Source organism: Octodon degus, unplaced genomic scaffold (assembly GCF_000260255.1).
Source record: "Octodon degus isolate 3935 unplaced genomic scaffold, OctDeg1.0 scaffold00033, whole genome shotgun sequence".
NCBI classification, from domain to species: domain Eukaryota; kingdom Metazoa; phylum Chordata; class Mammalia; order Rodentia; family Octodontidae; genus Octodon; species Octodon degus.
The window spans coordinates 16,638,285-16,657,628 of record NW_004524609.1 but is presented as its reverse complement, the minus strand read 5'-3'; the positions used below and the strand labels follow the sequence as shown (position 1 = coordinate 16,657,628).

At 51.6% G+C, this 19,344-nt stretch overlaps 1 protein-coding gene across 2 annotated transcripts; it reads left to right on the top strand.

Annotated features, from left to right (window-relative positions):
• The first annotated feature begins 1,005 nt into the window (after positions 1 to 1,005).
• St6galnac2 (ST6 N-acetylgalactosaminide alpha-2,6-sialyltransferase 2) lies at positions 1,006 to 19,296 on the top strand. 2 transcript variants are annotated; one of them, XM_023714084.1, is made up of 9 exons: positions 1,007 to 1,308; positions 5,292 to 5,352; positions 9,706 to 9,880; positions 11,069 to 11,237; positions 11,646 to 11,784; positions 13,999 to 14,102; positions 16,064 to 16,147; positions 17,404 to 17,503; positions 18,578 to 19,296. In XM_023714084.1, exons 1-9 carry the CDS (start codon positions 1,046 to 1,048, stop codon positions 18,743 to 18,745), a joined length of 1,263 nt encoding a protein of 420 aa, XP_023569852.1. In that variant the 5' UTR covers positions 1,007 to 1,045; the 3' UTR covers positions 18,746 to 19,296. The 2 variants fall into 2 exon arrangements, with proteins under 2 accessions (XP_023569853.1, XP_023569852.1); XM_023714085.1 differs by lacking the exon at positions 16,064 to 16,147 and having other exon boundaries at positions 1,006 to 1,308.
• Positions 19,297 to 19,344: the final 48 nt, after the last annotated feature.

Below are 19,344 nucleotides of genomic sequence, written 5' to 3'. Positions count from 1 at the left end.
AGGGATCTCTATCCAGCAGTGTTAAAGGGCTGCCTAGCAGGACTGTCGTCCAGGGATCCTGACCCAGCCCACACAGGACAAGGCAGAACTGACTGAAAGATTCACTCTTGACCGTGGGCGCAGGCCCCTGGGAGCGTCTTGGGAAGCCCCGCCATCAGGCACATATCCTAGCTATGCCTGAATTGTCTCTCAGTCTCGTACACTTCTGAGGCAGGGAGACCTGGGGTAGTTTGCGGGATCCTGGACTGGCTACTACAGTATCTGCCCACTACTCCCCTCCAGGGAGGGCTCTGCCTCTCTGGCCAGGTGTTGAGGTCCCCAACACTTCCGGTTGGTGCTGGGTCCCTGCTGGATCTCTCTAGGGCCACCCTGCTGCTCAGCTCTCCAGCTGGCCTCCTTTTGTAAAAGAAGCGCGATTCGATGAGGGCCCTGACTTCTCCAGTAGTCACCTAATAGAGGGTGCAGGTCTTGTCCCACCCTCTGGGCACAGGCTCCCTACTTTACGCTGAGTCTGAGCTGGGGTGGGGGTTCTCCATCCTCCTCCTCTCCTTCAGCTGCTTTACTGAACGGGTCCCTCACCTGAGGTTTTGCACCACACCGCCACAGCCCGAACCCACAGGTTTGACGACCTTCCGAGGGAAGTCCTGCGGGCTGCCCGCTTGCCTATGGCGTCAAAAAGCCGGCAGCCCCGGCCGGTGCGCGTAGTGCGCAGTCGGCGCGGCAGGTGGCGGCGTCTCCCCGCGCCCAGAGCGTTCCTGGAGAGGCAGCGCTGGCCCTGGCCCCCACGGGGACAGCGTCCTGCCCAGCCCCGGGTGGGCCTCCGGGGAGCGTGTTCTGGACGGCGCGCAGGGGCGGGGCGCCAGCTGTCGAAGTCCCCCAGCAGGGTGCAGCCCCTGGGGGGCGCACTTGGCTTTCCACCCTGGGGTGACGCTCCAGCAGCTCGGGACTGCCCGCGCTGCGCTGTTCCCAAGGTGCGGCGACCTCTGGCGCCCTGGTCCGGGCAGAGGGGGAGCTGTAGGGCGGGGAGGCGCAGCGGCAGCGCGGGATGGGCAGGGCCGGGCAGGGCCTGGCAGGGCAGGACTACAACCTCCGCGGACCGCCCGACTCACTCTGGCCGCTCCCCTTGTCGCGGACCACGCCGGGCAGGCGGGCAGGGCGCTGTGCGCCCGCGAGCTGGGGCCGCATGGGGCTCCCACGCGGCCGACTCTTCCGCCTACTACTCCTGCTCGTCGCCGTCTGCTCGGGGACCCTCTTGGCCCTGTACTCCTCGCCGGTGGAGCCGTTCCCGGAGCTCTGGTCGGGAGTCAGGTAGGGGCTGGCGGCGCTGACCCCGAAGGCGCAAGGGAAAGCGGTGAGGGCGCCGGCCCATGGCTCTGTCAGGCGCCCTCAGCCTCCAGCCCGCCCTCCGCGATGGCTCGCAGGGGGCCGCGGCACTTTGTCCCTGAGAGTCCCCACCCAGCGCTAATCTCCCTGCCTGCCAGGTCACCAGGGCCTCTGCACAAGTCTCAGAGGGACCCGAGCCCCGCAGGAATTCATTCCTTCCAGGCCTGAGCAGAAACTTTCTATTGTCAAAATTTGGATAGGTCCCCTGCATTAGATAAAACGTTCCTTTTGAGTCCTGAGCGCTCCATCACTTCAGGTTGGGTGGGGGGGTACTTCTTGGGCGGGGACCCAAGTCCCGCAGGTTCTAACTTTGCCAAGATTCCCCAGCACAAGGGGTCCAGTCACCTCTCCTGCTCACCGGTCTCTGCCCTCCCTCCTCTCCCGCCTCTTTGCTCTACTAAGTTCTGGAAAAGCCCATTGCGATCCTGCAAAGGACTCCCAGGGAAACAGGGACCAGTTCTGGGCCTAGCCCCCTGCCGGTACCTCCTCCTGCCCTCAGATCCCTGCGGCTTGCTCTGAGCACCTATCCTTCCTTCATGCCCCATGAGGAGCAACTTGAGGGCCTGTCTCTGGCAGGCCATGGTTCCAGTTGCTGAAGAAGCCTGGACACGATTTCTCCTTAAGCTTTTGGCAGGCAGACCAAGCTGTACCCAAATCCGAGCTGGGGAGACCAGAAGGGCACCCCCAGCCTCCTGTAGAGATCCTAGCTCTTCACACCTGTGCACTTACAGGTTGTTTGGCAACGTTTGTCCCAGAGGGAGCAAATGAAAACCGTCTCTGAGATACAGAGAACACATGCAGTTGCATAGTGATGGGAAACATGTGTTAGAGGATTCTGTGGCTAGTCTCCTTGGTAGGAAGTTACTCTAGCAGCTAATACCTGAAGTTACTAACATCCAGGAAGTACCTAAGACAACCTTATGAGGAGGCTTATTATACCTCCACTGAACTTTGGGAGAGAAACAAAATTAAGATCTTCTTTTCAAAATCTAGTATGACTCAAGACCCTGGTGACATTTGTGCTGTACCTTAAACTTTGGGCAGGTCAGGACTAAGCCTACCTGTGGGAGGTGAATATTTACTCCAGGAGAGCAAAGGATGAGAGGCAGATGGCATGCTGGGTAGGACCAGCAGCCTCTGTGAGCTCCAGCTAGAGACCTCAAACTGACTTGACTGGCTACAGGGCAGGGACAGCCCTGGAAGAAGAGTGCTGGGCTGTGAGAGCTTCCCTGGAGCCCAGGAAGGGAGGGGCCTCCTACTGCACCTGAGAGAGGAATCCGGTCTGAAAATCTACTCGCAGGGGAATGTGGTTCAGTGGTTCTCAGACATGAAGATTTCCAGACCTGTTTTTAAAAAACTTTTTTGTAGCTTGTTTTGCTGGGAAACACCAAATGGTGGATGACGCCGGTGCAGCGGGAGGGGCCGGAGGCCCCGGGGGTCCAGGCATGGGAGGCTGCTGCGGCTTCTGCAGAGGCTTTGGCAGTGGCCTTTGAGGTCGCGGGCGAGGCAGAGGCCAGGGCCGGGGCCGAGGCCATGGGGCTCGCGGAGGTAAGGCCGAGGACAAAGAGTGGATTCCTGTCACCAACCTGGGCGTCTGGTCAAAGACATGAAGATCAAGTCCCTGGAGGAAATTTACCTTTTTTCCTTACCCATCAAGGAGTCCGAGATTATTGACTTTTTCCTGGGCACATCTCTCAAGGATGAAGTTCTGAAGATCATGCCTGCGCAGAAGCAAACTCATGCTGGCCAGCGGACCAGGTTCAAGGCATTTGTCGCCATTGGGGACTACAACGATCATGTTGGCCTGGGTGTAAAGTGTTCCAAGGAAGTAGTCACTGCCATTCATGGGGCTATTATCCTGGCCAAGCTCTCCATTGTCCCTGTCAGGAGAGGCTACTGGGGAAACAAGATCGGCAAGCCCCACACTGTTCCTTGCAAGATGACGGGCCGCTGTGGCTCTGTGTTGGTGCATCTGATCCCTGCCCCCAGAGGCACTGGCATCATCTCAGCCCCTGTGCCCAAGAAGCTGCCCCTGATGGCTGGTACTGATGACTGCTACACCTCTGCTAGGGGCTGCACTGCTACTTTGGGCAACTTTGCTAAGGCCACCTCTAATGTCATCTCCAAGACCTACAGCTATCTGACCCGACCTCTGGAAAGAGACTGTGTTCACCAAGTCTCCCTATCAGGAATTCACCAACCATCTTGTGAAAACCCACACCAGAGTCTCTGTCCAAAGGACTCAAGCTCCAGCAGTAGCTACAACATAAAGGGTTTTTACGCAAAAATAAAATGAATTAAGTCTGTAAAAAAAAAATTTTTTTTTGTAAAAGACAAGTGAGTCAACATAGGGACATCTGCATCTATTGTCAACGTTATTTTGCAAAAAAATGGAAAAAAAAAGAAAGGGACATTCTAGGACCCAATGTTAGTAAGAATATGAGATAGATTGAGCAAATTTATTTTTTGAAAAATGATTGACATTGTTATTTCTCCTTAGGCTGGTCAGAGCTCCTTGAGGGGCACAGGTGGCCAGCCCTCTTCTGTGCCTTTCCAGGCACCCAGCCAGGTAGCTGCAAGCACTTGGATTCCTGGAAGAAGTCAGGGACTACAAAGGACACTTGGAGGAAACATCAGGCTTCCTGGAGCCTGGGAGAGTTCTAGGCAACAAAACCAATTGGGGTGCAGGGGGTCCTATGTCCCCTAGCTGTCTCAAATCAGTCCTGTACAGCAGTTCTTCTACCCAGCTCGCCAGTCTGCCTGCACATTGGAATCACCTGGTGGGGATTCAGGAGGCGGGTGGAATGCATCAAACAGAATACAGGGGTGCTGAGCCTCAGTGCATTATTCTCATAGACAGTCGGGTGAGCTCAATGCCTTAGCTCCTCCTCAGAGGTGTTCAGACCACGTTTGTGGAGGTCAGAGGGAGAAAAGGATAGGGGAAAGGATCATCCCTGCTCCTGGCCAGCACTTCTAGGGTCTTACAAGAAGTCTGGGAAACCAAAGGAAGGCAGGTCACAGGCTCCTGAGTGGCTCACACCTACAAGAGGCCTTTGTCTTCCTTGCAAATTGCAAGTCCCCACATCTCCCCATCAGGGGATGCAGGAGCAACAGAGGGGTCAGGGCAGCCTGGCTACCCTTTGAATGGACCAGGGACCCCTATTCCTTCCTTTCTGCTTTTCCTTTGCGCTACTGCTGGGGCCACTACCTAGTGTCTAGGAACTAGGGGCACAGAGCAGCCAGTTACATTAGCCCCTTAACTCCTTCCAAAAGGGACTAATAATAAAGAGGTGGGCACAAAGTCCTTTGCTTTCCTCCTTTGGGTAACAATAACCCACATTCAGAGGGCACTTTTCATATTCAGTGATTTGGACTTTCTGTTGGACTCCTCCCAACAACAGAGGCACTCAGCCTTGTCTTCCCAGTTGTACAGATGAGGAGGTTCCAAGGCATTCAGTGACTGCCCATGACTGGACAGCAGGCAGGTGGTAGAGCCAGGGTGCACACCTGGAGAGTCAGGCTTCAAGCCATGCCCCCAAGCAGGACATGTAACACACCTCCCTTGAGGGGGCTGGGACCCAATGCTTGCCTCTGGGAATGCAATGCCACAGATCATCACAATTCCAGGGACTAGCAATCTTTGCTCTGTATTTTGACCATTCCATTGTCCCTATGTTTCTGCCCCTTCACTAAAGGATTCCCTTAATTTGGAGGTCTATGTAGCTGGGCAGCACATAATGAAGTGGCATTCTAAAGAAGAGATATATGCAAGATTAAACCATGGATGAATGAGCTGGACACCTTGTGGTCCCCAAGCTAAGGAGTCAGTCCAGAAGCTCCTGAGGGGTAGGTTGGACCTGTTGAGGGGCGGAATCGAACCCCTGCTTTACCTCTGCCTTCTCCCCCAGGGACATCATGACACCTCGAGAATTCCTTGGACCCAAGGCATCAAATTCTGGGACCAGAAAGGTACAGTGGCTGGCCACCTCATGGCAGTTTTGTGCATCCTCCAGTTAGCAGGAAAGTGGGGGAAAGAAGCTTTTCTTTCCAGATTGCTGGGCCCCAAACTCCACCAGCATTCATCCTCTCTGGCCATCTGGAGATGACCACTAGGGTTTCCTGTATGCCAATAGCAGAGAAGGAGGAATAAATATGTCCTTGTGGGGCGTCACTATTGAAAAGTTCTTAGGAATCAAGATACTGCTTAAAAGATCAGGTGGATGTTATGTTTTCCTCCCCCAGACAGTTTCTTCCTCCAAGTCCCACTTAAACTGCTCCCCATAGTGTAAACTCCAAGGGCCAGGAAGATGCTCTGTGTCTACTCAGGGCTTGAGAGCCTTGAGGCCTGACCCAAAACCCTGCATAACAACCAGTGTGGACCACAGGCACCAAGGTCCTGCCTGGCCCTTTATCTGTTCTCTCACTCAAATCTCACAGCATCTAAGAAGAGAGCCCTTTCAGAAAATCTTTCATTTATTTGTTTGTTTGGTACAGGGTCTCGATACACAGCTCAGACTCATAGTGATCCCTCTGTCTCAGCCTCCCCAGTGCTGGGATTATAGGTGTGTGCTACCATTCCTGGTTTTGGTGGCCAGCATGGCGCACCTGGGGTTCCGGGCTGGCACAGCATGCAGTACTAGGGATCAAACCCAGATCCTTGCATTTGCCAGGCAGGCACTCAGACTGCCGAGCTATCTGCCCAGTCTGAGAGAACCCTTTTAGATGAACAAACTGAGGCACAGAGAAGTTAGGCTCACTCATACTGGGCATAGTTGTGCACGCCTGTAACCCCAGCCCTTGAGAGGCTGAGGCAGGAAGATCATTGTGAGTTTGAAGCCAGCTTGGGCCTCAAAACCAGTCCAAACTACACAGTAAGACCCTGTCTCAATAAAATAAAGTAAAATAAAAATAAAGAGGACTGGTGAGATGGCTCCGTGGTCTAAAGCACCTACTTAGAACAAGCTTAGCAAAGTACAGGGGCCACGGTTCAATCCCCCAGCACCACATGCCAGCCAGCCCCGCCCCCTGGTGGGCTGAGCTGGCCCTCCCCCCACACACACACATAAAATTAAATAAATACATAAATAAAAAATAAACTAGATAGCAAGACCATGTCTCAAAAACTAAATAAAGAAAACATCCTTTAATTAAAAAAATAATAATAATAGCTAGGATCACTAAGTTAGTCAGGGATATGAGCCCTGCTCTAATCATACAACACGCCTGGGCACCAGGTGAGCCACAGCCTCCCCTGCCACCCTGACTCCACACTGTGACTGAGTAGGCAACAACTATGTCATTCAGGGTTAGTGTGGGTTTAAGTGGCTTACAATGCCCAAGAGGCTGATCTGGGACACACTGACTGGGGCCTCAGGCAGAAAGACTTCACTATGGCCTAAAGCTTAGTAACAGTCAAGATGTTCAAGAGATCCAGCCAGATAGCTCAGCAGATTAAAGCACCTGCTCAGGCAGACACAGGAGCCAGGGGTTCGATCCCCGGGCCTGCTGGACCAGCCCCGCCCCCGGGGTGTGCTGAGACAGCAATTGAGCATGGTGGCACACACCTGTAAACTCAGCGCTTGGGAGGCTGAAAAACAGGAAGGATCACTACAAGTCTGATCTGTGTAGTGAGACCCTATAAACCCTGTACTAAATACATTTTTAGGGGCTGGAGAGATGGCTCAGTGGTCTAAAGCACCTACTTGGAACAAGCTTGGCAAAGCACAGGGACCGCGGTACAATCCTCCAGCACCACATGCCAGCCAGCCCCGCCCCCTGGTGGGCTGAGCTGGCCACACACATACACACACACACACACACACACACACACACACACACACACTAAATGTTAAAATAAAAAAAAATAATAAATAAATAAATACATTTTTTTTAAAAGTTCAGAAATGGGGTCAGGAGCCCCGGCATTGATGGGGCACCTGTGTCAAGAAGCCAGTGGACACTTGGCCAGCAGGATGAAAAGAGGCCTCAAACATCTTAAGAGTGTTGCACTAGGTCATCTTGAAGTTTCCCAAGTCTGTACTACCTGAAGTTACTTGATGCTGACGTATCTCTCTGCCTGGTTGGAAAGCAAGGGTTTGTGGTAGCTTTTGGACACATATGACAAAGTATTCCAGGACAACTTTGTCCTAGTGTAAGAGGACTGGCCACTGGCCACAAGGTGTGTGAAGCTGAAAAAGAAAGGCAGGTTTGGTTGGGGGGCTTTCTGACTGAATCATGGGTGGTGGCAGGAAGATCAGTGGGATCCCCTCTATTTGGGACAAAAAAAGGATATGACCTAAAGAATATAACAAAGGTGACTTCATCCTGACTGAAATGTTTCTGGTTTATGTTAATATCAAACATAAACCAGTCTGGTGCATCCCTGGAGCCTGTTTCTAGTTGCAAAGCTCTACATGTGACTCTTATGGTCTTATCTATTTATACTTTGCTAGAAACTATGCAGGAAAAACCGGGGAGGGTTACTTTGGAGCAATTATGAAAGTTATGATTTAAGATGACTGCAGCCATGTCCGATACAAGATAAAATATGATGAGGAAAAGCACAAAAGAAAAGGCAGGGGGGAAAAAGACAGTGTTAGCTAAGTGCCTGTAAAGCATGCCCCAGGATGGAAGAGATGGGCCTTATATCTGGCTCTGAGCGTGGCGGCCGAGGCTAACAAAGATATCTTGCTACTGAGCTGAAAGCCTTTCCTGATTTAGAGACCTGAAGATTTTTCTCCTAGAAACTCACAAGGTGGGCCCCCTGCAAAGCACCCCTATGACAAATGAGTGAAATCATTGTAGTCCATCCTGCGACGATGCCTGCTTTGAAAGCGTGACTTTGTTCACATTTTAATAGATCAACAATGTGAGCATCACATAAGTTTTGAGTTTGCTTCCGAGTGATTGTGTTTGGGAGAACACTAGGTACATGCAGAAATCGCACCAACTCAGCAGATCCCAGCATGCATGCACAAAAAGCACACAGACACAACCCTTGAGACCCCATCAGCTCGCTGTGTGTGCAGTGGCCTCGCCCAGCCGCGCCTGCTGTTCTTGCTTCCTTTCTCCTTTACACAAACCTGCCACTGATTTCACAAGAACTCACAAGCTGCTGTCCTTCCATCACCCGCTTCTACCAACAAATCTCAAGTCAAGATAAAGTTCTGTGTTTCTTAACCACACAGCATGTTTCTTCTGTCTCGAATCCTTCTCCTTAGTTGTACACATCATGGACAATGTTTCTGAGAGTTTTGCTGTCCCATCTCCGCATAAGCCCTGTGGTTTTGATTGCATGGTTTTGAGGTGTATGGTGAATTTTAGACATTTTAGACATTCTGTTGCATTACAGCAGAAATGACTTCACAGCCATTTCCTGTGCTTCCTTTGACCAAACCAACGCTTAACAAAGAACCTTGGTCAATAGTAACAGTAGCCCTTCCTGGGCCAAGGCTGAGTGAGAAGGTGCTGCGTTTCTTTCACGTGGCTGCTGGAACAAATGACCATAAAGATTGAGTGACTTAAAGCAGCAGATGGTTCTCCAAAAGTTCTGAAGGTCAGAAGCCCCCAAAGTGCTGGCAGTGCCATGCTTAGCCTGAGGGAACTGAGAAGGCCTCCCAGGCCTCCCAGCCTCATGTGGCTCCTGAAGTCCCTCGGCTTGGAGCTGCAACACTCCAGTGTGCACCTCCCTCATCCTGAGGTCTTCTTTTTGCCTTCTCAGGGCCTCCTTTTAAGAAGGCTAAGGTATTGGAGTTTGGGTGTCACCTAGGTCTGTATGATCTCATCTTAACTATGTCCACAAATAAGGTCACACCCTGAGGTTCTACATGTACTTGAGTATTGGGGGTTGGGGAATGCTCAGTGGGTTCAATATAGATATCAATAGGGGGTAAAAAAAAAATGGAGGTTTGGTTCTAAATCTTTCCTGCAACCCTTTTGCACATATGACTCTTACAAGGACAACTCTCAGAACTAAGGTCTTGATCCAGGTTGGTGGATGCCAAAGCCAGATACCTGGGGATGGTCATACCTGTTCACTGGAAAGTACCCAAAGTTTGACACCTGTGAGGGAAAGAAGTGTAGTGCCAGACCCCACAGAGAATGGAGAGGGGGTGTCTGGAAGAGGAGGGGCTGGACAGACTAAATCCAGAAGGCTCTCTGGCCCCCATCAGGCTGCTGGACCACCAGACATCTCACCTAGCAGATGCAGGGGTGCTCCAGTCTGGAGCAGGGAGAGTAGCTCAGCCATCCTGTGGGGTCTGTGGGCTTTTGGGAGGCTCCCCCGACACCAGGGCTCAGCCTTCTTTATCTTCTCCCTCACAGAGCCAACTTTGCCAACACTCGGTTTCCCTGGCTGTTAGTCAGCACCGCCGCTTCCGGCCCCGCTTTAATCTCTCCACTCCAGTGCTGCTGTGGGATGGCCTCTTTACCTCAGAGCTCTGGGACAGTCTGAGCCAACACAAAGCCCCTTATGGCTGGCAGGGGCTCTCCCGCCAAGGTAACCCACCACCTGCTGCCTCTCCTCTGCTTTCTTTCCTGAGTCCTTCCTCCCCCAGGTCTGCTGCCCCACAGCATCTGTGATGTGGAGCCTCCTGTGACCCTGTCTCCTCCCAGACCCCCAGCTGTGTGAATCCTGCCTCCTCTCTCTCCTTCATCAAGCACCCAGGGCTCAGGCAGGAAACTGACGGTGTCTCCACTCACCAGTCTCACCATCCTAGGGTTCTCTGCATGAAAGTGCCCACTGTCCAAAGAGGCCTGAGGACAGAGGCCAAGGGGCCTCAATAGACCTATTTATGTTTGTCACATTTCAGGCCTCCCATGTTAAACTTCCCCGAACACCTCAGATTGTTTTCTTCTGCAGTGCGCAGTCTTTTTTTTTCCCCATGTAATCGGTACAGGTTCTCACTATGCAGCTCAGATTCTTAACGACCCTCCTATTTTTAGCCTCCCCAGTGCTGGGATTACAAGTGTGTGCCAACACCCCAGGTCTTGATGGCTGGCTCAGCAAGCCCAAGGTCAGGGGCAAGGCCAAATTGGCATGTGGTGCCAGGGATTGAACACCAGTCCCTGCACTTGCCTAAGCAGGTGCTTAGTTCTCTGACCTATTTCCCTGGCCCTCGTAATGTATAGTCTTGAGTGGACTGGTTGAGTTCTTTATTGCAGACGATTCTGGGGGTCAAACTCAGGGCCTTTCATGTACTTGGCAGGTGCTCTACCACTAGACCACACCCCAGCCCTTTTTACATTTTTAATTTTTGCTTTATGTAGGGTTTTATGGGGGATTTGTTTTTTCGTTACTGGGAATCAAAACCAGGGCCTCCCACTTGCTACTATACCACTGATCTATATTCCAAGCCCTATTGTTTTGTTCGTTTTTAAAGAAAGGCTCTTTCTATGTAGTTCTGGCTGGCCTTGAGCTCTCTCTGTAGCCCCAAATGGCCTCAAACTTGTGGTAATCTTCCTACCTCAGCCTCCCATGTGCTGGGATCACAGACCTTCACCTTTAGTTGAAGTTCTTAAAGCCACTTCCTCTCCCTCAGTTGCCTCAACCCCACCCCCATGCACCATCCAGCTCTGGTGCTTCTTGGGAGGGGCTGGAGCCAGTCCTTGGGTGAAGTGGGCTGGGAAGATCCCAATGGCCCTGGTGGCAGCCCTCCTCATGGCCTCCCCTTGTCCTCGCCCACAGCCATTGTCTCCACCCTGAGCCTCCTGAACAAATCTGAGAGCGCACAGCTATTTGTCCCCTCCAGGGATCCCCCTTTGAAGTGCATCCGGTGTGCTGTGGTGGGTAACGGAGGCATTCTGAATGGGTCCCAGCAGGGTCCGAATATTGATGCCCATGACTACGTGTTCAGGTACGCAGGCAGAGGCCAGGGAGTAGGGGCAGAAGAGCTGTGTGGACAACTGCTGTTCACTGTCCCAGGGAGTGAGTGTCTTTCCTGAGGACATAGGCCAGGGCTGCAGAGGCTAAGCAGTGTGGCGGCCTGAGCAGCCACGATGGACAGACAGCTCAGCAGACCCTCAACATGGGAGCCCATGAGCAAAGGGGCCAGGGAGGAAGGGACTACCGGGCCAGATTTACCCATGCATAGAGCATCCGTGGAGGGCTAGGGGTGGCGCTGGGCTTGCTTCTAGACATAGGTGCAGAGGGAGTTGTGAACACACAGTGAGGGGTATAGGGACAGGCAAGGCCAACGGAAATAAAGTAAAGCAGATGGTGTAGTCTAACTACAAAGACACTGATGGGCCTCTGCTCCGGCCAGACTCAACGGAGCGGTGATCAAAGGCTTCGAGCGTGATGTGGGCACTAAGATCTCCTTCTATGGTTTCACTGTGAACACCATGAAGAACTCCCTCCTCTCCTACCACCACCTGGGCTTTACCTCTGTGCCACAAGGACAGGTGAGGCCCCACTGGGCACATCATTGTGGTTGCAATGGGTACCATGTTCTTGGGGTCCCTCTGTGGGGTGGACCACTGGGCTTCCAGACACACCTCCAGTGAACAGAAAGAGGTAGCATAGCGCCAGGATCTTGGTTGCCTGGGATGGAGCTGTTGAACCTGGAAGAGGAGCTAGTCAATGACTCCATACTCTTTCAGGCCACTCAGGCCTTCCGTAGAGCATAGAAGATGGATGGCTAATATTTATTGAATGCTGATAACATAACAGGCATTTGACAGGTGCCCTTGGGAGATGGGAGCTTGGTGCCCTTGCACCTGGCAAGAGCTCAATCTCTAAGATCAGCCTGTAGGAGTTGTGCACAGGGGACTTCTGCTGTGCCCAGCATAGTACAGGGCATGGACATAGTTAGGCCACTCAGGCCTTCTGTAGAGCACAGAAGATGGATGGCTTATAGTTACTGAGTGCTGATAACATACCAGGCATTTGACAGTTGCCCTTGGAAGAGGGGTCACCACAGCAGCCAGGAGTGGGACAATTCTACCCATTTCCAGATGGCAAAACTCAGACACTGTAAAATCTGGGAACATGTCCAAGGTCACCTAGCTAGACATCAAAATCTAAGACCCTTGGTCACACCACACCCACTAAAGTGACTTCTATTTCTCCACATGGCCGACCAGAAGAACAATGTAGTTCTCACAATAGCCCTATGTAGGAAACAGATGCAAAAAAAGTAAGGAACATGGCCCAAGTCATAGCTAGTGAGTGGGAACCAGTCTTTGAACCTGTCTGCTGGCCTTAAGTTTTGTCAACCACACCAACCTGCCCTCAATCCATAATTCCCACCTCAAGTACTCCAGGTGTCATATGCAGGACTCGGGAGATCCCAAGCAAGGGGTTCTGTAGTGCTTCACAAGGCAGGGCTGGGTTTCTAGACACTTCTTCCTCTGACCACGGCATTCAAGAGTCCTAGCCTCCCTAGTGACCTGGTAGCTCACAATAGAACAAAATGAGGCAGTTTTGTTTCTAGTGTGGCCACAGCACCTGCATGAGTTATATATTGCTGGGTAACAACTAACTCCAAATCATTGAACAAAAAGCCTTACCACTTCAATGCCTTGGCAATCTGGGAGTGGCCTAGTGGAGTGGTTCTGGCTCAAGTTCTCTCAGCCAGCGGTAATGCTGCCGTCATCTGAAGCCTCTGTGGGAGCTGGGTCAGGATGGTATTCGCACAGGTCCTTGGCTCCTCTGTGGGCTACTTGAGAGTCCTCACAACATGTCAGCTTCACTCAACTACAGCAAGGAAGCCACGGTGACTTTTATGACCTAATCTCCACAGTCACATGCTATTATTGCTTTCTACTTTTTCTGTTTTTCCTAGAAAAACTTTTTTTTGAACAAGGTATCACTATACAGTTCAGGCTGGCCTTGAACTCTGTAGTCCAGGCTAGCCTGGAGGTTGAACCAATCCCCCTGCCTCAGCCTCCCAAGTGGTGGGAATTACAGGCATGTGCCACCACATCCAGCTCTTTTTTTTTTTTTTTTTTTTTCTACCCCAGCACTGGGAATTGAATCCAGGGCCTTCATCCTCAGCTACATTCCCATTCCTTTTTTTTTTTTTTTTCCAGAGAAAAGCACGTTTTATTGGTATTTTGGCCTAGCACAATTCAATTCAAATAAGATAGAACAAAGTTAAGCTGACTGAATATAATATAAACAATTAAAGTTTGTTTCAGCATCCTGTGATTGTGTTCATTGGAAAACAATTGTCAAAACTGTTTCTCTAAGCAGGTACCAGAGCACCACCTCTCAAAATTTTCCCCAATTCTTTTTGGCAGAACTGGGGATTGAACTCAGGCCCTTGAGCTTGCCAGGGAATTGCTTATTCCACTCAGCCATCTCCCCAGCCCCTTTATTCTTTAAGACAGTTCTTACTAAGTCACTAGGCTGCCCAGGCTGAGCTTGAACGTGCGACTTTCCTGTCTCAGCTTCCCAGAGTGACTGATTAAAGGCATACAGTACCACTCCTGGTAAGGCTTTAGCTCTTATAGGGAGGGGTTTCAAAGCACTTTTGAACATACAGTGAAATCACCATGTTACCTCAAAGTGGGAACAAAGACAGAGATAAACTCCTGTTAGCTCAGGTGCCAAGATTAGGGGAGGGCTATTCCCTCTGAGCAGCAGATGAATTAGCCTGGTCTTCATCCTGACAGGACTTGCGCTACATCTTCATCCCCTCAAGCATCCGCGAATACCTGATGCTAAGATCAGCCATTTTGGGTGTGCCTGTGCCTGAGGGCCCAGATGCAGGAGACAGGTGAGCCACAGAGGCACTGGTGTGATGCTGTGATAGGGTCCTGTCCCCTGCTCATAGGCCCATGGTGAGGTAACGAAGCTGGGTGAAGGGCAATGAGAAAATCCCTAAGAACTTGATAGCCCCAAATCATTCACCATGATTCAGCACTGAAAAACTGTATTCTGACTAGCCTGAGGAAGGCCCAAGAGATCCTACTGGGCTCCTTTGGGCTGGGAGGTTTTCTGAATGGGACAAGCACACCTGGCTCTTCAGCCCTGCTCTGCTACCTGCCCAGTCAGCCATTCAGGGACGCTGACAGGTGGCTACAGTGCCAGAGGCCCTTTCTCAGCTGGGCCTCCGAGCTCACTGTGCGTATCATTCAGACTTAGGGCCACGACCCAGCACTCATCCTGGTGGGCGGGCGCCCAGGAGACAGGCACAGGCGAGGTAGGCCCAGTGTCCTGAGAGGTGGGAAGAAAGATCACTGTGCCTTCTCTCCCACCTTCCTGAGCAGTGGGCATGGGTCCAGCTCCTGTGAACCATGTCCTGGGCCTGGTGTAAGGCTACCCCTGGGCCTCTCAGTGGGCTGGCCCTGAAATCAGGAGCTCAGACACCTGTGCCACTGCTGTGGCGGAGCCAAGCAGCCTCCTCCCAGTGGCCTGCGGAACAGCTCATCCATTTCCCAAAGAGCACAGAAGGGTTTTGGGGGGCATTGGTTTATTTGCCCTAGAAATCCTACTGGTTGAGCCCAGGTCCTTCAGACTGAGCTACATACCTTGGCCCCTCCACCCCAACTTTTTTTTTTTTCATTCTTTTATTCTGAGACACAGTCTCACCAAGTCCCAGATTGCCCACGCTGGGCTCAAATCTGTAAATCTTCTGCCTTAGCCTTTCGAGGGCTGGGATTACAGGTGTGAGCCACAGTGCTTGGCAAGAACAGCTTCCAAGCTGGACTTCTTGGGCTGGGTGGCACAAGCCAGGCCAGCCCTTGCCCCGCCCTTATGATTACCCAACAATTGCTGCTTAGTTCTGTTGCCAGTCACAAGGCCAGGCTCTGTGACACGGGCCTGGAGGGCCTGGGCTCTTGGGGGCGCTGCCTCAGAGACATCAGGTGGACATAAGGCTCCCCAACACCAATGAGCTCCTCCTCCCATACCCCCAATCCATCCCCCACCCAATCCCCTTCCCAGTCCCGCTCCAACCATATTGCTAACCCTACCGGCCAGCAGCCTTATGCCACTTCTGGAGCCTCAGCACCTTCCCCTAACCGGGGGGCTTCTTCCCGCCCACCGTCCCACCCTTCTACCCCAAGCCCCTCTCAGCCCCACTCCCGGTCCTCTTCCCTGAGCCCCAGCCCCCATGTCCAGAATGCCTCCCGAGGCCCTAATCAAGCCAGCACACCACCCACCTCCAAGTCTCCCTCCCAGTCTGGCTTAAAACCCCTCTCTCGAAATCCTTCCCTAACCCCCAGGTCTCCCTCCTACAGCCCTGCCACTTCAGCCTCCTACATTGGGCCCTTTAGGAACATCCCATCCTACATCACCCCTTATGTGTCCCGCTTCCTGAAGGAGCCCCCCTTTTTTGAGCCCCCTACATCTTCACTTCCCCAAAACCGGTGCTTTCCCTGTGACTTTCCCTGCCCTGCCCCAAAGCGCCCACCACCTCCCGACTCCCTGTACTACCCCCTCCTTCCCCCACCCCCTGACCTCCCATCTATAAACTGCTCCTTCCCCACACCTCCTGCCCTATTCATACCCCCATCTTCCCTTTCCTACTGCCCACCCATCGAGGTCCTGGTGAAGGGGAAGCCACACGTGGTGCCCTCTATGCTGCCGGCCACCTTCTACACCCCCTTCTCCCGCTTCTACTCCCAACCGAGAGCCTACCGCTCCCTCCACCAGCGCCCCAGAGCCAGCCCTCTCCCCTCCAGCTACAACTTGCAGTATGATGGGCGCTCTGTCCACTTCTAACATGGGTTCTAGGCCTCAGACCTACTTTGGACCCGAAGCTTCTGCCAGTAAATTCAAGCTACTGCATCCAGACTTCATCAGCTACCTGAAAGAGAGGTATGGTGGCAGGGAAGGGGATGAGGGAGGGAAGCAGGAAGATCAGCCCCCCCAATCCCTGCAGTGCCTTCCAGGAGCCCGTCACTGTTAACTCCTGAAAACAAATGCCATGTGCCAAGCACTTTCTATTATTTGTTATTAGTTTAAATAAACTACCTTGATGGAGGTGGTGGTCTAGTGGCCAGAATAACAGGAAATTCTGATAGTAGTGGGTATTAGAAGCAGTATTAGCCTAAGGTGACCCCGGGAGGAAACTGGGGGACTAACGGACACTTAATCTCATTTCCTTCCTTCCTGCCCTCTGTCCCTCCCGGAACCAAGGGCTCACAATGCTGAGGGCAGATGGGGTCAGTATCTAGTACTACAGGATTAACATTTTTGGTTGTCAGGAGGAGGAGCTGCCATTAGTAGATACAGACCAGGGATATTACTCTAAATTCTACAGTGCACAGGATGGGCCCTGCAACAAAGAAACTGTGGCCCCAAATGTCAACAGTTCTATGGCTGAAAAGCTGTGCTGAGACCAAGGAGGCAAACAGCCCAGGACAGGGAGCAGATGGAGAGGGGTGAGAGTGGATCTGGGGAGGCCATGGAAGCCCCGCTCGGCAGGAGGAAAGGCTCAGCTAGTGCAGATGCCCTGCCTGACCAAGCTTAGACACGAATCCAGGTCTAAGGCTGGAGCAGGTGGGCACCGTCCCAAGTCCAGACCAAGAGAAAACTGTCTTCTATGTGATCCCTGTTTAGTCAAGAGGTGGAGTAGAGAAATTTAGGTCTCAGACCAAATAAAGAGGCCACCTATTCTCAGGGTTTGTGGATACCTAACAGTCCAGGGGTGGAAAGATAGGGTGTTGCACAAGGGAAAGGGATAAGGGTTTTATCGGGGCTCCTCCTGTTCATGGTACCTTGCATAAGGGAATTCTTTCAAGAGGCTTGCATTTAGGAGTTCACTTGACTTTTTCCCCAGGTAGGAAAGGAAGTTGGCTAGGTTGTAGTAGTGCTAGAAATCTTTTTAAGTTTTCCAGTGTGTTTGGACAACTATAAAATGGAATGGCACAACCATCAAGCTAGTAAGCAACACCTGATTTTTATTTAGTATTTATTTATTGAGAAAGGTCAAGATACATAATCCAGGCTGGCCTCAAACTCATAATCCTCCTGCCTCAGCCTCCCCCAAGGGCTGGGATTACAGGTGTGCACCACACCTGGCAGTACCTGAATCGTCTTTCTCAGGTTTTAATGCCTCTTTTTACTTCCAGGTTTCTGAAATCAGAATTGATTAACAAAGGTTTTAAAGATATATACATGCCTAGTACTGGGGCCCTCATGCTGCTGACAGCCTTGCACAGCTGTGACAAGGTAGGAGCCCCAATTCCAGGAGTCCCTGGCAGCAACCGGTATATGTAAACAGAACTCAGTATGTCCCCTGCTATTCCGACAGTCAACCTCAGATAAGAATTCTTAGCCTGTATCTTGTCGACAAAGGACTCCTCAGTGGTGGGAACATCTGCCATATTGTTTGTGTACCTGCTATGCAGGGTCCTCTAACCAATGGGTCCTGGGCCACCCTCGCCTTAAGCCCCACAGCCAGCTTCCTGTCCCAGAGCTTCCTTCCTTCACTATGTGGTATTTAAGGTTCAAGTCAAATTGCCTTTTTCTGAAAGGAAAAGCTCAACAAAGCTGAAGACATCTTTCTATGGGGACATCCTAAGGGTGGCATGACGTGGATGGCTTAGTCTTCTACACACAACTTGGAAATCACAGGCCGAGATGTTGCCGGAGGGACATTGCCTGTATAAACTTTGAAGAGGTAGAAAGTTGCAGTTTTTAGGACAAGCCCTAAAATCCAGGATGAAAGCTAACTCTATTTTTTCCCTGTCTCCCCACATACAAGAGGATTGAACCCAGGGCCTTCACCCCAAGCTGTATCCCCAAAGCCTTTTTATTTTGAAATATGGTCTTGCTAAGTCCCTAATGGCTAGGCTTGAACTTCTAATCTTCCTCCTCAGGCTCAAAGAATACAGGGATTCCAGGCATGCCATCACTGTGCCTGCTGGAGTTTTCCTTGTTTTACTGGACCAGCCTCTCAGTTGTAGTGTTAGAATGGGAACCAGGGAACCAGGGAGTAATGGGCTGCTGAACTTGAGCCACACCCAGGTTCCAAACCCAGCTCTGCCACACTCTCCTACTGTCGGTAGGGTCATATTTAATCTACCTGTTTCCCCGTTTGTTTGGTGGGGATAAGACTTACCTGAGGTTAGAAGGCTGGCTTGAAGGAACAATAGGCATATCGAGCATAGTGCACACCCAAGTTTATTTTCACACAGGTGCCTGCATAAGGGTGGGGCATGCCTTTCTGAACTCCTCCTCTTATGAGACAGGCTGCACTCTAGGGCTCACAAAGTACCGCACTCATTCAGCTGTCCTTTACAGGTTAGTGCTTATGGATTCATCACCCGCAACTACCAGAAATACTCTGACCACTATTTTGAAAGACAGAAAAAGCCACTGAAATTCTACGCAAACCATGATCTGCGCCTGGAAGCCACCCTGTGGAGGGAACTACACAAGGCCAGTATCCTTTGGCTGTACCAACGCTAACTCCAAAGTGCAGATCCCTGTGCTGTTTGCAGAGCTGTGACTCAAGAGGCCAACACCTTTTTCTTGATTTTTCAACCTTTGAGAGGGCCTTGAAGTCTGCAACTTTCTTCTTCCCACTGAAGAGTACTGGGATGAACTTGTGACTGACATCAAAGACCACTCAAAGCAGGTTACCCCATGTTGTCCTTCCTGAATCTGATTGACATCTTCACGTAGCCACAGGAAAAGTGGACTGCTTTGTTGGATTTAAAACTGAACATTCCCAAGAAGTAGCCAGGTATACCTGAGACAAGCAGCGCCAAGCTGAAAGCACATACCCAGCCTTTCAGAATGTTAGTGAGCCCCGTCAGGGCCCATCAGTAACCAAGACCAAGCAGCGGGTGAGGGCAAATGCTTCTCCCTAGCCCAAACTTGCCACGGATGTCATCTCCACACAAACACCAAAGCCATTTAACTCTGGTAACATGAAACTTCTGCTTCGGGATGAAATGGTAGAACAAAAAGTAGACTGTAACTTGAGACTAGATAACTGCATAAATGATGGATGACCATTTTGTCTTTTTTTGTTGGGGAAGTGGAGAACATAAAAAATGCAGGGT

Excerpts from the sequence above, each read along its gene's own strand:
- St6galnac2 (XM_023714084.1), top strand. The coding sequence starts at position 1,046 with ATGGGCAGGGCCGGGCAGGGCCTGGCAGGGCAGGACTACAACCTCCGC. Across the intron at positions 1,309-5,291 it reads GAGCTCTGGTCGGGAGTCAG|GGACATCATGACACCTCGAG; the intron begins GTAGGGGCTGGC and ends CTTCTCCCCCAG. Across the intron at positions 9,881-11,068 it reads GCAGGGGCTCTCCCGCCAAG|CCATTGTCTCCACCCTGAGC; the intron begins GTAACCCACCAC and ends CCTCGCCCACAG.